The 17,310-nt window shown below is 52.4% G+C and overlaps 1 protein-coding gene across 4 annotated transcripts in view; it reads right to left on the bottom strand.

Moving 5' to 3' along the window:
- Positions 1-2,559: 2,559 nt before the first annotated feature.
- Positions 2,560-17,310, bottom strand: part of MGMT (O-6-methylguanine-DNA methyltransferase) — a 291,274-nt gene continuing 276,523 nt past the window's right edge. For 2 of the 4 annotated variants that reach the window (XM_034663435.1, XM_034663436.1), the window contains 2 exons: positions 10,048-10,187; positions 2,562-3,553 (listed from right to left, as the gene is read on the bottom strand). In XM_034663435.1, coding sequence (XP_034519326.1) covers positions 3,344-3,553; positions 10,048-10,187 — 350 coding nt within the window. In that variant the 3' untranslated portion in view covers positions 2,562-3,343. Of the gene's footprint in view, positions 3,554-10,047; positions 10,188-17,310 lie in introns of all 4 variants that reach the window. The other 2 variants (XM_034663434.1, XM_034663437.1) reach the window with 2 other exon arrangements.

Raw genomic sequence — 17,310 nt, 5'->3', positions numbered from 1 at the left:
GCTGGCTGTCTCTATCTCTGTCTAATAAATAAATAAAAAATCTTTAAAAAAAAATAAAGGAAACAAGTTCAGGGATAACGCTGTCACTCTTGAATGGGTTAAGAAACAGAAATGGTTTCATTAGAAATACACCTGCACTGGACATGCCTTGCCACTCGGAAAAGGCTATTCTGGGTGAGCACACAGTGCGCAGGGAAACTTGGAAGAAAACGTGCACCCAAAGACATTCAGGAGGAAAGGACTTCCATCGCTGGCAAATGATCGAGACACACATGGGTTGTTCTGTAAGTGTGTCTGCTGGCTAAGAAAGCAGACAAGATTAAAAGTCCTAATTAGGTTACCTGCAAGGTGAGCCTACTTGCCTCCCGAGTGAGCCCTGCCGGCACCCTCTGTATCTAGAACGGCAAGCAGCCGATCCCTCGGAGTCCGCGTCTCCTCCAGAGCCTTCTGCTATGGCCCCCATCCAGCCCCCACTTGTACAAGACATTGCAGTGTCTCTTCCTCGGGTAGACAGAAGGCAGACTTGTGCTGGCACTTGGTCCCTCGGTGCAGCCATAGGACACGGCGGACGAGGGTGGGCACCCTGCTCCCCATGGGAAACGGAACTGGAGAAGAACACAGCCACCCTTTGTAACCCCAGGCTCCTGCCTGGCCAAAGGCATTTACGTCACGGACGCTGGTTCTGCAAACACAAATAATGTCTCTGAATCTCTCATTATCTTGGTCTCTGGAAATGGGGAAGAACAGTGCACACCAGCCAAGCTGCTGTGCGGAGCCAGCGGTCATGGGCCCACAGTCTCTGTGTCAGCGTTCAAAGTCCCCCGTGCTGCATGGATGGGGAAACCGATCTGTGCAGGGGACCCAGAGCTGAGGCCGGAGAACACAGCCTTCTTGTCTCGACATTTCTTTTTATTTGGAAAATATTTTTGTATTTCTTTGTGCCTTTCCTTTTCCTCTTTATTTCCATAAACTGCACTGCAACCTTGAGCAGCACGGCTCTAGGCGACCGCGCTGGCTTTTCATGTCAGCCTCTGCAGAACTCGTCCTTGGAGCGGTACACGGCCGCGCCGGTTTGAGCCTGGCTGCTGCCTCTGTCAGCGGGAACCTCGGGGCATATATCAAGCCTGTTCTGACAGGGCCAAGAAAGCCCTGGGAGGCAGAAAACAGAACGCAGTTTTGTACTGCACCAAGGGCATGGCCCAAACAGGCAGTGCCAGGCCACGCGGAGCCGCAGGGTCACCTCGGACCGCTCTGACGGGTGGGCCCCTGGCTGCATGTGGCTGAGCCCCGCCGGGGGCTGGGCCCTTGCAGGCGCACAGCAGGTGGCTGTCCCGCCCAGGACCCGCCCTCAGAGCCCACCTGGGGACCTGGAGATTGCAGTAGGAGGCATGTGGCACGTAGGGGACCCGCACTTTCCCAGCCTAGGAGGTGGCCTGTGTGCCCAGCATGCGGGTGGCACGGGACACACGGAGCATCGCCAGGGTCTGCCAGCATCACTGATGGCACCTCGTGCTCCGTGGACTGCCCCAGAGCCGCTGGGAGAGCTCCACCCTGCCCCCACTCTCAAATCCATCCTTAGACAGTCAGTGGTGGCTGGGGGTCTCCCAGCCACAGCCCTAGTGCACTGCTATGGTGCCCTCTATTGGAAAGCACTCAGACGAAATCCACGCCCAGGCCCGCAAGGAGAACCTGCTTTTGAGAACCAGAGTTTTCTGTTCTGCTCAGCGCAGAACAGAATGGCAGAGGGTGGTCACATTTCTTGGTGACCATCAGTTCCTGGAGAAAAGCATTTTCCTTATAGAATTTACAACACGACCACCTCCTCAGCCCCCAAATGCAAAGTGTGTCCCAGACCCCCACTCGTCTTCCCAACACGTCAGAAACCCAGGAACGAGCCCCTCTGCTCTCTCACGGAGACACCAAGAGAGTGTGCTTACAGTTCTCGAAGCTTGTCGAGGGGCTCAACGCAGCAAGGCGGCTCAGGGGTCTGTCCAGAAGTCAGACCTCGACGCAGCTCACCGTGGGAGCAGGACGGCACGCTTCAAGACAGAAGCTCAGAGAAGGAGTGAAATCAGAAGATAATGCAGTAATGTTCATAGCACTTCATTCTTGAGGAGGAAAATGCAGAATTTGGTTGATGCAATAAAAGGACATATTAAATTGCAAACTGGTGAGAAAAGCCAGAAGTCTGTTTACGCTATGTTCTTGTTCTTTTGTCGGCGTTAACATGAGATAGAAAATACACGCAGACCGTGCCCATCACAGGCTGTATATCTGGCCCGGCATTCAGCGACATGTACAACCCACCTAAGCTTCGCGGCTGTGGTGTACGTTGTCACAGGAACCTGACCAAAATACAGCTTTCTACTGCACAGCGGGGTGCGGTGTGTTTTCTCCATAGACCATAGGCTCTATTTTATTTACCCACATGCATACCTACAAGTTCCCCTTATGCTTTTCAGATACAGTTAATTATAAAGCTAAAATGACAAAGGGTAATGAAGTGTCAGACCGAGGTCCTTGGTGGATGCTGGAAATACTCCTGGGGACAGGAGCTGACCCACCTTCTTGTGTGACCTCTGACTTCCAGGCTCGGTCTTGGGGTGCTGGCGAGGAGAGGTCAGCAAGCTTTGTTACCTTCTGTTCAGGGCACACGAAGGTCAACAGTGTCAGTAGAAGGGCCGGGGCCCGAGGCAAGACCCCCATACAGGAGCCATTGCGAACAAACCCACCTCAAAGAGCTATTTGTTTTCCCAACTCGCTCTGCCAGGCGGTTCTTTTCTATTCGGCTGATAGAACCCAAAACGGATGCATCCTGCCCTAGCTTTTCTGGCGGTAAGAAAAGCAAAGCTAGAAAACCTCCGTAAACATGACTTCCAGGCTGCCCCTTGCTTTCAGGGAAGCTTTTTAGAGTGGAAAACGCCGGCCCGGCAGCCTCAACAGCTTAGAGGACGGGGAGCTGGGGCACGGGCCGGGGAGGCCAGCTTCTCAGGGACACAAATGCGGCTGCAGCCCGCGACAGACCTCTCAGGGGCCGGGGCGCTGGCATTGGGCCCCATGGGTGCCAGATGCTTCTGCCTTCCAGGACAGTCACCCCGGTGTCCACCACGCCCCCCGCTTTCTCACCGCTGCTCAAACAGACCTCAGAGATGGAACAGCAGTGTGAGGATACGCACTGTACGAACAAGGGCCAGTCTTCCGAACTCGCTCTGCTGTGAAATGTAAAAATAAGAGAGAACACACACTCCACATCCCTCAGGACACGTCCAGTTCCTTTAATACAGCGGCACCACCACACACCCCACTTCCCACGCGTCGCTCGAAGATGGAGTCCGGCAAGTACTCAATTCCGGCCAGCACGCTGGGGCCCGGGGGTGCCAGCCTGCGCCCCACGCCAGGTTCCAGCTGGATGGGACACCCCTGGGTAGGTTGGCTTCCCGGACAGGCGGGCTTCGTGGGCCAGCAGCCACTCCTTTGTGGCCAGTCCCCCCGAGTAGTTGCCCACGGCCCCGCTGCTGCAGACCACTCGATGGCACGGGACGAGGACGGGCACCTGCAGAACGGGAAGCCAGCCACCGTCAGTCTGGGCTCTGCGCCAACGTGGTCTCCTGGGGTCAAGGGCAAGGCCCCTGACCACAAGTGACCTAGCAGGGGCTCAGCCACGTGCAGGCCCCCAGCTGGCCGTCTGAGCCCTGCACACCCCTCGGTCTCTGAGGGTCTTGGTATGGGCCAAGGAGCGACATGGTGCCCCAAGGCAAATGTAGGGCATATACCAGAGAATCCCCTTATACCAGGATCTGGGAGGAGAAAATTGCCTTTGGTAAGAAATTATGTATGTTTACCAAATTCAAAACTACATTTCCAAGTTATGGGGTGGTATGTGAAATTCTCAAACACTTCTAGAAGTGACAGGAACCTTCAGGGAAGACCGTACTCATACAAGGCGTTGGCAAACCGGCTGCTACAGGCCTCCCTTTAGTTTGTAAATAAAGTTTTATTGGAGTATAGCCATACCGTCTGTGGCTGCTTTTGAAAGCCTAAACTATTTACCATCAGGCCCTTTATAGGAAAGGTTTGCTGACCCTGCTTCACGGGACGCAGTGCCCAGGAGCGTCCGTCTCCCCTCGTCAGTCCCGGGATACTTTGGGAAGCTGGAGGAGCTCCAGTCCTCATCTGTTCTCACCTGAGCGGCCACTGCTGCCACCACCCCACCCCTGGATACCACTCACCCCCGCAATCCCTCAGGACTCCAGACCCAGGGCCACACCCGCCCTCACCCCTCCGCCTGCCTCAAATAGCCTCTCACCTCTGGAGACAAACTGAGTGGTTAGGTGCTTGCCTTAGTCAACAGAATGGCTTCACTAAAAGCAAAGTCACCTTATGATGAAAACAAACCCAAACACAATCCTACAAGGAAAAGCCAACCGATGGTTAAAGGGATCCACTGCTGGGACCAGGGGCAGCCGTGTGTCACTGAGACGCACCAGGAAAGAAGTCAGGTGGGGCTCTGTGCACCTTGGGCCTTCGCCAAATCCCGCCACTCCGACTTACTGGCAGCTCAGCACGCTGTGACCCTGGTCCCAGGGGAAGCACAGGCTGGCCCACGGACCCAAAGGAAGAGGGCCCAAACCGCAGGCAGGTCTCTGTAGCAGACAGCGACTGCCCCAAGGACAGGACCCTCCCCCAGTGTCCCGCAAGTTATTCTGCCCTTGCCTGGAGCCACCACAGCTCCGATCCGTGGGAGTCTCGCACTCCACGTCTAGTACTGGACGCCGGGCTCTCACGTGCTGCTCAAGGGGGGTCAGTCACGCGGGTGGGTCATTATTCCCACAGCCACACAGGCCAACAACCCCACCTCCTGGCACACTCCTGGCAGCCAATCCTGCCACAGGAGGAGACCTCTGCTCTCTCTAGGGTGGGAGGCTCCTTTTCAGCAGCTGTGCCCAGGGGAATGCTTCGGTCCTCCTCTTGTGACCTGTGCCATACAGATGGGAGCTCCAAGGACACCCACTGGCAGAGCTGCTCAGTGTCTGTTCTCAGGATGGAGTCCACGGTGGAGCATGGGCACAGGGGGCCTTCCCCGTGCTTTTGATTTCCACGTGGTGGGACGCCCACCGGTAGGAGGGACATGCCTGGCCTTCTCCACCCCCCATCCTTTACCCCCTGCCCAAGGGGAGGAAGACTCACTGACCAGCCATCCCAGGAGAAAGGGACATAATCGTCTCAGCTAGCCACACAAACCCACCCACCTGCCTGGAGTGTCCCCTCAGTGGGCCCTGAGCTGCACCTGTCCCTGGGCAGATGGCACGGTCCCCAGTTCCAATCCAGATGTAGCACTCAATAAGGCCATGTGCCCGCTGTGGCCCATCACGCATCCCTGACAAGCTCCAGGCCAGGCATGGTCAGCCTCGGGTCACATTACATCGCTTGCCCAAGTTCTAACGGCAGTTTAGAGGCAAAGATGGGATTCCAGCTCAACGGAGGCAGAAGCCGGTGCCCATACTTCTTGCTGCTCCACCAGCAGCCCGAGGGGGATCGCTGGGCACAGCCTGGAGTGCTGGCCAGCCCTGCAGGTCATCAGGCTTCGGTGGTGAGAACCTGACTTCTCCCACATCACACGCATCCCGATTCTGACTGGAAGTTTGGGTTGCCATGGGAACGCATGCCATCTCAGGGCAGCATCAGGAAGAGCAGTGGGGTGGGGGGGTGGGGGGGGTCTCGCTTCCACTCAGTGTCGACTGAGAGCAACACCACTGCCCCGTCCCGCAAGCAGCTTGCCTCCCCATCATCTTGGAAGGAGAAACAGACAATTTCAGAATGGAATACTGACTCTGACTGAGGGTTTTGATCCAATACAATAGTTACATTAATAATTTCTCTGAGGACATGATCAGATAATACACACAACTTAAGCTTTGACTGATAAAGAGAGAAAGATTTATTCAAGTTAGTCTCTCAAATATTTAGGCACCAATTCCATTTTCCTACCTAACAGCAGACGTCACGAGCGAGCTTTGGTTTCCCTGCCCCGCTCCCCGAGCTGTGGAATTATAAGAGGCCGACTGGGAACCCCCCCGCCCTGCGTGTCCTGCGAAGGACGGCGATGCTGACCGCCCCGGCCAGGCTGCACCCTGTGCGCACAGCCATGGGGAGCAGGGGACTCACCAAAGACGCACTGTTTTCTCTACGAGAAACAGGGAACACTGCTCTGTTTGTGTTATTTTGGTGGCAGATTCAGACTACTAAAACAACGAAAGCTGCCAAAATTTATTTGGGCCCTAAGGACATTTCAAAGGACCCGTACCCTCCTACACCTTCTCCTTTAAAGCCCTGTGCTGCATAAAATGTAATTTTTATCAATAACCAAGCAGCTCATAATATCACAGCTGCATTGAAATCTTCATGCTGTGAAATCTAATTCATCCAATACGTGAATCCATCACTTACACGGACCCTTTCTCAAATGCTATAAAACTTCCAAACCCATAGATTTGTCTCCAACAAAAATAACACGAAGGGGCCTTTCAATCAATAATGGAATCCCTCTGATTCTGGTGCCGGCTGAATATTTTCTCCAACTTCGCCTTTGTTCTCGTGGTAGTAGCCCACAAGGGAAAGCGCTTGTTTTCACTCGCGGCCTCATCAATACCTAAATCCTGGTGAGCAAGTGACACGGAGAAGCTGTAATCAATAGCTCCCTGTGCGTTTTTTCTTCTGGTCAAATGGTTCAGCCCCACTGACAGCCCTGACACTTAGAGCATGATACTAAATCTTTATCAACAGCCATCCGGGTGACTGGCAGAACGAGACTCGGGGGGTCATTAGCGCTCACGGCAATCTGTGAGTAAACTCACTCCTCAGGAATGCGTTTGTTTAGAAGAAAGTGGGGAAACTCTCTGTGCAACGTATCGATCGCTTTGAACTGCATTTAGCAAATTCTGTCTGAGGAGGAGGGGAAGGGTGCTTCCGCGGGGGGCGCCCACGAGGCGTCTTCCACCTGATCTACAGGAAACCGACCCTCCTCCGTGGTGGGTGGGAGCGCGCACCTTCCGGAAGCCTGCCGAACCGGCTCACCCGGGCCAGCAAGTCCTCTGCGGAAGACTGGGAAAAATCACGGGCTGAGGACGGGAGAAGACCCCCCGCAGGCCCCAGGAGCAGCCGTGCCTTCCGCGGGCGGGGAGAGGACCCCACGCCCACAGCCAAGGCCGCAACCGCGCACCCGCACGTGCTCCCGTCTACTGCGAGCCACCTCAGGAATTAACGCACGGCGGGCCTCGTGCGCTCATAGACATGCCAAGCCCGTTTGTCACTCTCCTTCCGGAAACGCACAACCGCTCTCTTCAGCCCGAGCAGAGACGACGGGCGAGCGCGTCCCCACATGCCCTGCCGCGCTGGAGCTGCGGCGTGGGGCTGCGGCCGGGCCTCTTGCTGCCGGCGCCAAGGAAAGGGGGCGCCCACGTGGGTCGTCCACGGCGGTCGTGGCCCCTTTCCCCCGCAGGTTCCTGGGTCGCCTCTTGGGTGCTCCGTGGTCCATTCCAAGGAGGTGTTAAACCAACCTGAGGGGAGCCCTTTGAGGCCTGCGGGGCTCCCTGAGGCCGAGCGGAAGCTCTCCTTGCAGGAGCACCTCTGGCAGGTCTAGCGCCGCAACAGGAGGCGCCGCTCTGGTCCTGCAGCCGCCAGCGCCTCGGCCACCACCTCGGGCCGGGGCTCCGGGCACGAGTTGACACATGGACGGCCCCGACGGCTCGCCTCCAGCCTGGCTGCTGTCGGCACAGGACGGCACCAAGAAGAGGGGCCAGGAGCCTGCCCGGTCCTCCCACCTGGGGTCCTCACGGCCCTTCTCCAGTTGGGCACGAGACAGGGAAGTCAATATGTGGACTTTATGGACATTAGAGTTTTAAGCCTTGTGAGATCCGATTTTATAAATTTCCGTGACTGGGGCCGCATTTGAACAGAGACATTCATAGAGATTAATAGCAGGAGGAGAGAGTCATGCTGCTTGTCGAACAATAAATGTTTCTGAATATTGCCACAAGCGTGATCGCTCAACAGTGACGGCGTCTCCACCGCAGAGAGTGAGAAACTGCTGTCAGCACATGAGGCAGGTGAGGGGCCGCCACTGTCTGCGCGCCTGCCGATAGCGCGTTTGCAGAACACCAGACGGGAGGTGCGCGCCAGGCGGGGGGGATCAGCACCCCCGCCTGCAGCACACGGTGGGAACTGAATCTCACCTCCGCGAGCGAGAAGAGTGACCCAGTCTCCACAGAGGGCACGAGGAGTAGACACCTGGCCTGAAGTAGGGACAAAGATCTGGGACAGAGGGAGGATTCGCACAGGACACAGCGACTGTGGGACGCGGAAGGCCAGGCGGAAACCTGTTAGCTTCCAGCGCGCTTCTCACAAGGCATGACGGGGAGCCGTGTCTTGCAGCGTCCCAGCCGTCGTTCTAGCCTGGGCAAAGTCCAGCTGCTCAACGCCTGGGAGAGGACGGTGGCCCTCCCAAGGAATGAAGCGGTTCAAACTTCATCAGGAAACGTAAAAAAAAAATCACACTGGAATCTGATCCAGAGTCACGCCGCATGCAGGGTAAACCCGGGCACTTGGTGTGTGGCGGTGACTACCCGGAGGACACGGCGGGCCACGCTGCACTGAAAACACAACCATTGCGAAAGAGAACACTGGCCGAGCTCAGGAGCCAGTCGCCGGGGTCGCGAGGTGCCGAGAGGCACGGGGTGGGCATGACCGGTTGTCCACATCACACACTGCTCCCGACTGTCAGGGATATCTCAATACAGCAGAGAACTCTCCAGATTAGACGCACAAGACAGTGCGATCCCCTACGAACCTGCCGGGTCGCTTCTTAGACAAAAACAAGGCAGTCTGTAAATGCCGTCTCTTAGAGATGCCGGGGCTCGGCCCTCAGGCAGCTGGGAGCGAGTGGCAAGGGCAGCAGGCCGGGCTGTGCGAACGCTGCCTCCCCCCGGTGAAGAGGGATAAAAATGACTCTGAAAATATACAGCAAAGCTACAGCAATTTTCCAAAAAGTGAGGTCTATCTGATCTAGATTTCCTATCCCAGGACGTGACGGTCCTAGGTCCTCCTCCTGATAGGATGGCATGCTTCTAACCTGTCAGAGACTCTCCCATGGCTCCGGGGGCAACGGTCACGGAGGCGCTAGCAGCCGCGGTGGGGCACTGGATGGGGCTAACGAGAACAGGAATATTCCGGGTCTCACTCGGCTGTGTACGTTGCCCCAGTGGACCTGGCTGCTCTGTGGCCTCTTCCCCTGCTCACGTGGACTTGCTTTCTGAGACAGGTTGGCCTGCAGTCCAGGCGAGGGTGTGTCCTCTGTCCTGCTGGGGACGACAGGCACGTGGCCACCCCACAGTGAGTCAGGCTTTGCCTGGAGTGAACCTCCCTTTCTGCAAAATCTGAACACAGAGGCACAGGAGGGACAAGGATACAAAAGGGCTTGGGGATGGAGCCACCCCTTGGGGAAGACACACCCAAATGCGGTGAATCACCCCCGTGCATGCCGGTGTCAGATTTCCAGCCTCCCTAGGGGTCAGGCACCCTGGTATGTGTCTCCTTCCAGAACGATGCCCCACATGGGCAGCCTCTCTGTCTGCTTTGTTTCTGGCTGTAGTCCTGGCCCCTGGAAGAGCGTCTGGCACCCGCAAGGCACCCCGTACACCCAGTTACTGGATGAACGAATGCCCGGGTGCCACTTTCTCCAGGCTCCGCCCTCCTTGGTCGTGCCTCTGACAAGGGGTTCCTGCGGTTCCAATAGCCATAGAGGGGGGTGCTTTGTGTGAAAGCTCTCTGATCACCCTCATCAAAGATGGGGGCAGGGGCACAGACCTACCAGTGCTGCCCATGCCTGTTTGGGGAGGGGGAACATCACAAGTGCTTCCTCTCCTCCCACCCAGCACGGCTCCGGCTGCCTGGAGGGCACCCTTACCTCACGCGGCCCGCGGCCCCCAAGTGCAGCGCCAAGGCCCACCCACCCACCGTGGCCAGGCTGACATCATGCTGACCGCCACTTACAGGATTGCTCCTCATTGCTCCGCCCACTGCCCGTGCTGCTTTGGGGTTGCCTGCCAGGACTGCTAGTTGCTGGTAAGAAACCGTGTCTCCAAATTTCACAGCCTCCAGCAGCTTCCACAACACCTGTGCGGTGAATGAATCTGAAAGGCAGAACACAGAATGACGTGAGGTGGACCAACGGCCCCCACAACTCTGATGTAAAGGGCTGCCAGTCCCATAACAGGAAACTCAGCCACATAAATAGAGGTGCTACTCTCAGTTAAAGCACGGCCTTCACACACGGTCCCTTCAGCTGGTCCCTGGCACCACGCGGGCTGGCCCCTTTGCAGGTGTCCCACAACCGTGCACCCCAGACCTGCAGCTTCCTCTCATCTTCCCCTGGTTCCACACAGGGCTGCGTGAGGCTCTCTCTTCCAGGACCTGCGTCTGTCAATCCGTAAGCAGCTCAGTTAATAAGCATAGAAGGCCCTGTCTGCCTACTGACTTCAGAACCTCTTACACCACTGGTTGATTTCCAACTTCAGTTGGGACACAGAAGGAAAAAGAAGCCACGGGTTGGGCTGTGATTTTATGCTAGCTGTCCACATCCTGCATCAAGCAGGCTCAGAATGCTAAACACAACGGTCCATGGGGCTGGCGGTGACCTTGGCGACAGGGATCTGTAATGAACGGGGCTGCAAAAATAAAATAACCTTATTCCCATTTTAATTGACTAACCCCATCAAATTGCATTTGCTCTTCGTCCCGCCGCAGGAATGAACAGGTGAATGCATGAGAAGTGCTGTCAGGTTTTAGACTGGCTTCCCAGGCATGTGGAGGAGGCTGGTCTGAATCGATACCTTTTGTCTTTCCAAAGGGAACACACGGCTCAGGAGCAGTGGACACGGAGCTGCGTCCCCCACGGTGGGGGCACCAAGCCCTCCGGGGGCGGATGTTCCTGGGGGCAACGACAAAGGGAAGGCTTCCCGGGGCGGCAGCGGCGTTCCAGAGTGTGTCCATAATAGCACTGATTACACTCGGTGCCAAGCTGGCAAAGTGCGATTTGGTTCTTAAAGGAAACACACCCTTACATGCGTGTTAAATAATAAAAATCACTTCTTAACGGAAGGGAATGATAATCACTTCACTGGAAAAAAAATCTGTTTAGTCTTTATTATAACATTAAGCAAATTAAACATCAGCATAATCCAGGTGATACTAGAACAGGGTCATCAAAGAAATTAACTTTGTTGTTCATTAATTTCCATGGATTAGTAGAGGGCAAAAAGATAGCAAATGTGCTCTAGTTTTTATGATATAATTTCAAACTGTACACCATTTGTGGCAGGAGGTGACTTTGGGGTTAATCAGACTGATTTGTCCTTTTAATTGCTTTCTATTCAAAGAAAATTCATTAGATAATGTTCTCTTCAAAATTCATGAATCAATTTAACTGAAGAAACCACATTAACAGCTTTGGGTTCATCAGCACATGCAGTTGTGTTACCGCTGATTGCTCGGAGGGTTTCCTTAGGCAAACACACTCTGTTTACTGTGATTTCTTCAGAGCGGTTCTGAAATCAAACTGTTAATCATTATCATTGTTGCTGCTGTTGTTATGCCTCACTTAAAAACAAACAAACAGAAACACAAAAAAACAAAAAGAGGAAGGAAAAAAGAAGGCAGGCTGCCTGGTGATGACTTGGGGAGGAGGCGATTTGGGGGCCGCTGGTCTTGGAGAAGCAGCTGGGAGAGCGGCCGTGGTGGAGACTGTGCAGGAGGCAGAGGCCCGGTTCCTGCCTTTCTGGGAGAGCGCGAAGTCAAAGTCGGGGTTTGCTTCTGTGATGCCGTGGGGTTTCCAGGAGAGCCAGGAATGTTACCAGACCTGGAGGGCTAGGGTGAGAGGTGTGTGTGCGAGCTCGCCTGGGGCAGAGACGCCCCCGGGAAGCCGGGGCGCCCCTCCCGCGCCAGCCCCGACCAGCACCAGGATCACAGGCCACAGCACCCAGCACCTCCCTTCCCAGGCACAAGTGTCGGGTATTAACCGCATGTCTGTACACGAGCGCAGAGTTCATCAAACACCTGCAGCTTCACTGTCAAGTTTTCAGGGGAACGAATTCTCACCTTGTCCATTCCATGCAACATATTAGGAAAAATAGCTTGAAGAATGCAATATTTAGCAATCAAGCACATCATTTTAAAAATGTATCTGAAAACTCAATTTCACCTTGTAGGGAGCAAATGCATTAATTAGTTTGAGCAGCTCGCAGCGACAGTGCCTTTAACCCTAACCTGCGCAGAATCAGAGGGTGAAACTGCTCTCCTTTCGAGGAGGGGCTGACACTCTCAGTTGTTAAGTGTCATTCTAAAATGCAGTAAACCCTGCTCACAAAAATTAACACATGGATGTGGAAAGTAGATCTTCTGGAGGGTGAAGTGTCCACGTAAGTCCTTAGCACTGGACCACCATTTCAGGTGGCCCAAAAGGCAGCCAGTAGAGGGTGATGGCTCTCTCCCATTCACGGCCTTCTCTGGGGAGCTGGCGTGACCCCAGAGCCGTGCAGAGCGGCCTCTGTACGCCACATTCACCCTCTCCTCCCCATCCTCTCTCCTGCCTACCCCAGCCTCGGAGGATGGCCAGTCGGGCTGTGTTATGCGGTGGGGCCAAGCTCCGCCCTGCTGGAGGCCGACTGGCTGCTTAGAGATCCCTTACCTTAAGGACACAGCCGTTTTCATCTCCGTGCAGGTGGCCACTTCCACATTCCCACCATGAACACCCAACCCAGGGCTGCTTTCTACATCCTCTCTAGGTGGACTGTAGGTCATCAGCCTCCCAGGGGCTGATGAGGTGATTTTCCAACACTGGCCATGGAAGATGTCATTCTATGTCATGGACACCAGGGTTTATGGGAGCTCTTCTCACACTTCTTGTGGGAGTCAAGATCGGGGAGCCTTCACTGGTGCACCCGGACTGACAGAGCCAAGCGTGGCTCTGATAAGGGAGCCCTGGCAGATACCAACTCCACATGCTGGATGGGAGGAACTGACCAGGGGCCGGTGTCTTCCTTCCCCTGGGCCTCTGCCTACTCCCTAGTGACAAACACTGTTGTGAGAGCTCCCTGGACAGACATGTCGCACACCCCACGAAACACTGCCGAGCTTGAGCACAGATGGTCAATGGCAGGGCTGGGCCTGGAGACCAATTCTCTTTAAAACCAAGTCGGAGACTCAGCCACCTCTTCTCCGGTGAGGGAGAGGACCACGCTTTCAAATTCTTGGGGGCAGAATCACTCTTTCAAGGTGACCTTTGTTGCAGGGTGCAGTTTCCGACAGAGGGCCGTCTTTCAGCTGCCCAGGCCATGGGGCTCTCTACCACCAGGCTGCAGCTAGCTGGCACACTCAGGTGCACATGCACAGGTGTGCCTGGAGCCCACAAAAGGCTGGCTGCCCCCTGGGCCCTTCCAGCCGAGTGTCTCAGCAGCTATCCTGGCACCAGGCAGGGCGCTGCACGCAAGGGCCAGTGGAATCTGTTTGCCACGTCTCCGTGCACAGACGGCAGAGCCCAAGCCTCTGCAGGATTCCCTAGCCATGGCATCCGATGGCACGGCATCCGATGGCCTGGTATCCATGGCACACACTGTGACTATCTGATAGGTTTTCAAGTCTCCAAGGGCTTTTCACTTCTAGGACCTGCACAGAGGGAGCGCCCAGGCTGGCACCCTGGAGTCCCAGATAACCTGGGGGTGTGAAGCCAGTTCTCTGACCCAGGGGATCTAGGGCAGAGTTTTGACATGATGCATCCTGAAGCACAGGCAGGGCTGACTTGACCTGATGCCACCTGACCATTCTCACAGTGAGGACCGACGGTCCAGGAGTGAGCCTGGAAGGAAGCACAGGAAGACGAAAGGGAACAGGGAGCATGCTCCCCCTGGTTTCCTATGGGCTGCCTTTCCAGAATCTGGGCAGAATGCAGAGGGCTGTAGAAACTAAACAGGAGAACCTGAAGAAAACACTGAAATGATACACGAGTGTACCATTTCACCTGTGTTCCCCAGAGCCCAGACTTACTGTGGCCTGGACCCCAAAGGAGCCGCCAGTGCACATGGAGCACCCAGGAGCTCTCATTCACCCTGAGGAGGGAAAAAGGTGTCCTGATGCTCGGAGTGGAGGAATCGCTCGCTTTCTGGTATGATCTCTGAACTCTTGCACCACAGCCTGCAAGCAATCCTGAGGCTTACGTCCCTTTCTGCTGGGAGGAGCTGGGGCCCCACAGGTGGGCAAGCCCCTGCTGCTTTTCTCCTCTGTCTTCTCAGTGCTCAGCTCCATGTGGAGGAAGTGTGTGGCAGAGTGGGGCAAGTAAGGTCAAATCACGAGTGGGGACCAAATGGGATCTCTGAGAACTGGAAAGTAGCAGGGAGGCTGTGGACAGAGAGAAGTTTGGGAAAGCACACTGGTAAGTTGTTTGTAAATCCCTGGCCTCAGCCCTGACCTGGGCACATGTGGACGTGACCCAGAATCTAAGACTTGGAGAACTGAGGAAAGGGTCCAGACTGGCCAGTGACAGACTCACAGGCTGGCAGACTGGAGAAGGATGTGGACATGGAAACCACAACCTGCAGAGAAGCCTGGTCAGAACTCAGGAGCCAAATCCATCCAGGCTGAGTGCCTCCTGAGCAAAAGCAGCACTGCTATACACTGCACTCCCATGAGACTCAGACCGTCGAAGCGATGAGGATACAACCCCAGATGACTTCACCAACAGAGCAAAAAATCAGAAAAACCGCAACTCGTCTTGGGAAAGATAATCAACAGACATCAAGGCTGAGATGACACAGGAGTTGGAACCACCTGACAACATTTTCTCCCTGGTGTTTTAAGGATTAACTAACAAATAAAACTGTAAGATATTGAAAGTGTACAACGTGATAATTTCACATACATTGTCTGATAACCTTAAAGGATCTCTAAATGCTTCAAAAAGGGAAAATACCCTTGAAACAAATGAGAAGATGCAAAATTTCAAAGAAATATATAAGTTACAAAGAAGAATCAAACGGAAATTCAGTGCAGAAAAACAGGAAATGTAAAAACTGCATGGTCTCAATAGCAGAATGGAGATGCCAGAGGAAAAGAGTCAATGAATTCAAGACAACAGAACTTATCCGATCTGAAAAACAGAGAAAAACATGTTAAAAGCAAACACCGAAAACCCAGAAAGTGCCTCAGGGACATCCGGGACAAAGCCAAAGGTCTAACAGTCATGTTATTGGATTTCCAGAAGAAAAGGAAAAAGAGTATGGTGTACAAAACAATTTGAACCAATTATAGCTAGAACTTTTCCAATCTGGCAAACGATATACAAGGACAGGTTTAAGAAGCCTAGTAAACCACAAACAGGACACACCCAGAGAAATCTACTCCCAGACATCTCCTGATGAAGCTGGTGAAATCTAAAGATAAAGAAAAAAAATCTCAAAAACAACCAGAGAAAAACGATGTGTTATTTATAGAGGAACACAGATTTGAATGACTGTAGAATTTTCATCAGAACCACAGAGGTCAGAAGGAGGTGAAAAAGCAATTTTAAAGTGCTGGAAGAAACTCAGAATTCTATATCCATTTAAAAAATAACAACAACAAACCCTTCACAGGGTGCCTGGGTGGCTCAGTCGGTTAAGCATCTGCCTTCAGCTCATGATCCCAGGGTCCTTGGATCCAGTCCCGCATTAGGCGCTCTGCTTGGGGGCGGGAGGGGTCTGCTTCTCCAACCCCCTGCCACTGCCCCTGCCTGTGCTCACACACACTCTCTCAAATAAGAAAATAAATAAAATCTTTAAAAAAAACTCCCAAAATTCAGAAGGGAAATTGTTTAAAAAAACAAAAAATTCTTCAGAAATAAAGCTAAAATAAAGACATGTTCAGATAGAAACAAAGATCACATGCTGCCAGCAGACACGAGCCAGAACTGCTGAAGGAAGCTCTTTAGAAGGAGGCATGTGAGACTGGAGGGGGCGGCAGTAAAGGCAGAACAAAAGCAATGGTAATTTTCTGGCTAAGTATCACAGACTGTTTTTCTGTTGAGATCTTTAAAATATATTTGATGATTGACAGTAAAATCATAACATTATCAGATAAGATTTTCAATGTATATAACTGCAAAACATAAGACACTGTAACAGAAAATGAGAACCCAAGGATCTGTATGTGGTAAGGTGGTCAATACAAATTCCAATTAGACTGTGAAAGGTAAGTATATAAGTATTGTAATCCCTATAAACAGATAAAATAGTCAAAAACCTAACAGATAAACTAAAATGCTAAGGAAAAAAAAAGTTAAAAATAGCCCAAAAGAAGGGAAGGGGAAAAGAGAAATGAAAAACAAGACAGAAAATAATTATGTAATAAAAATATAAAAAATAAGAAAATAAATGCAATAAATGTTACATTTGGATAGAAATTCTGTCATATTAATAATTACATTAAATGTAAATGGTCTTTACCAATAAGATAATACTGTGTCAGAGGGATTGAAAAAAATAAGTATGTGCTGCTTACAAGAAATGCACTCTAAATAATAGACACAGATGGCTTAAAACTAAAAGGATGGAAAAAGTATGCCATGTAAATAGTAATCTAAGAAAAGTAATTATCAAAGTAGATTTAAGAGCTTTAACAATTTCCAGGGGTAAATCAATTTTTACCACAATTATACAGTGACAAAAGGGACAGCTCACAAAGATGACGTGGCAACCCAAAATGTTTACGCACCTATTAAGAGAGTTTCAAATACATAAAGCAAAAACTGACAAAACTGAAAGGAGAATTTGACCAACTCACAGTCATACTTGGAGACTTCTCTCTCAGTAACTGAAAGAGAGCTGACAGAAAATCAAGGACACAGAAATGAAAAAACACCATCAACCAACTGGTTTCAACTGACATTTACACAACACTCTACCCAATAACAACAGAACACATATTCTTTTCAAATGCACACAAAAAACTGACCAAAATATATCATATTCTGGGTCATGAAAATTTTTTAAAGAAATCTGAAATAATTGAATTCATTCAAGTCATATTCTCTGATCATAAAGGAATTAGACTAGATATTAAGAACAAAAAGGTAACTGGAAACCTCCAAATGTTTGGACAGATAATAAGGCTTATTAATTAATTAATTAATTAATTTATTTTTAAGGATTTATTTATTATCTGAGAGAGAGAGAGAGTATGTGCATCTGCAGCGGGGAAGGGCAGAGAGAGAATCTCAAGCCGACTCCC

This window comes from Ailuropoda melanoleuca, chromosome 6 (genome assembly GCF_002007445.2).
Source record: "Ailuropoda melanoleuca isolate Jingjing chromosome 6, ASM200744v2, whole genome shotgun sequence".
NCBI lineage: Eukaryota > Metazoa > Chordata > Mammalia > Carnivora > Ursidae > Ailuropoda > Ailuropoda melanoleuca.
The sequence above is the reverse complement of the archived record's forward strand: the minus strand, read 5'-3'. Positions and strand labels throughout refer to the sequence as shown.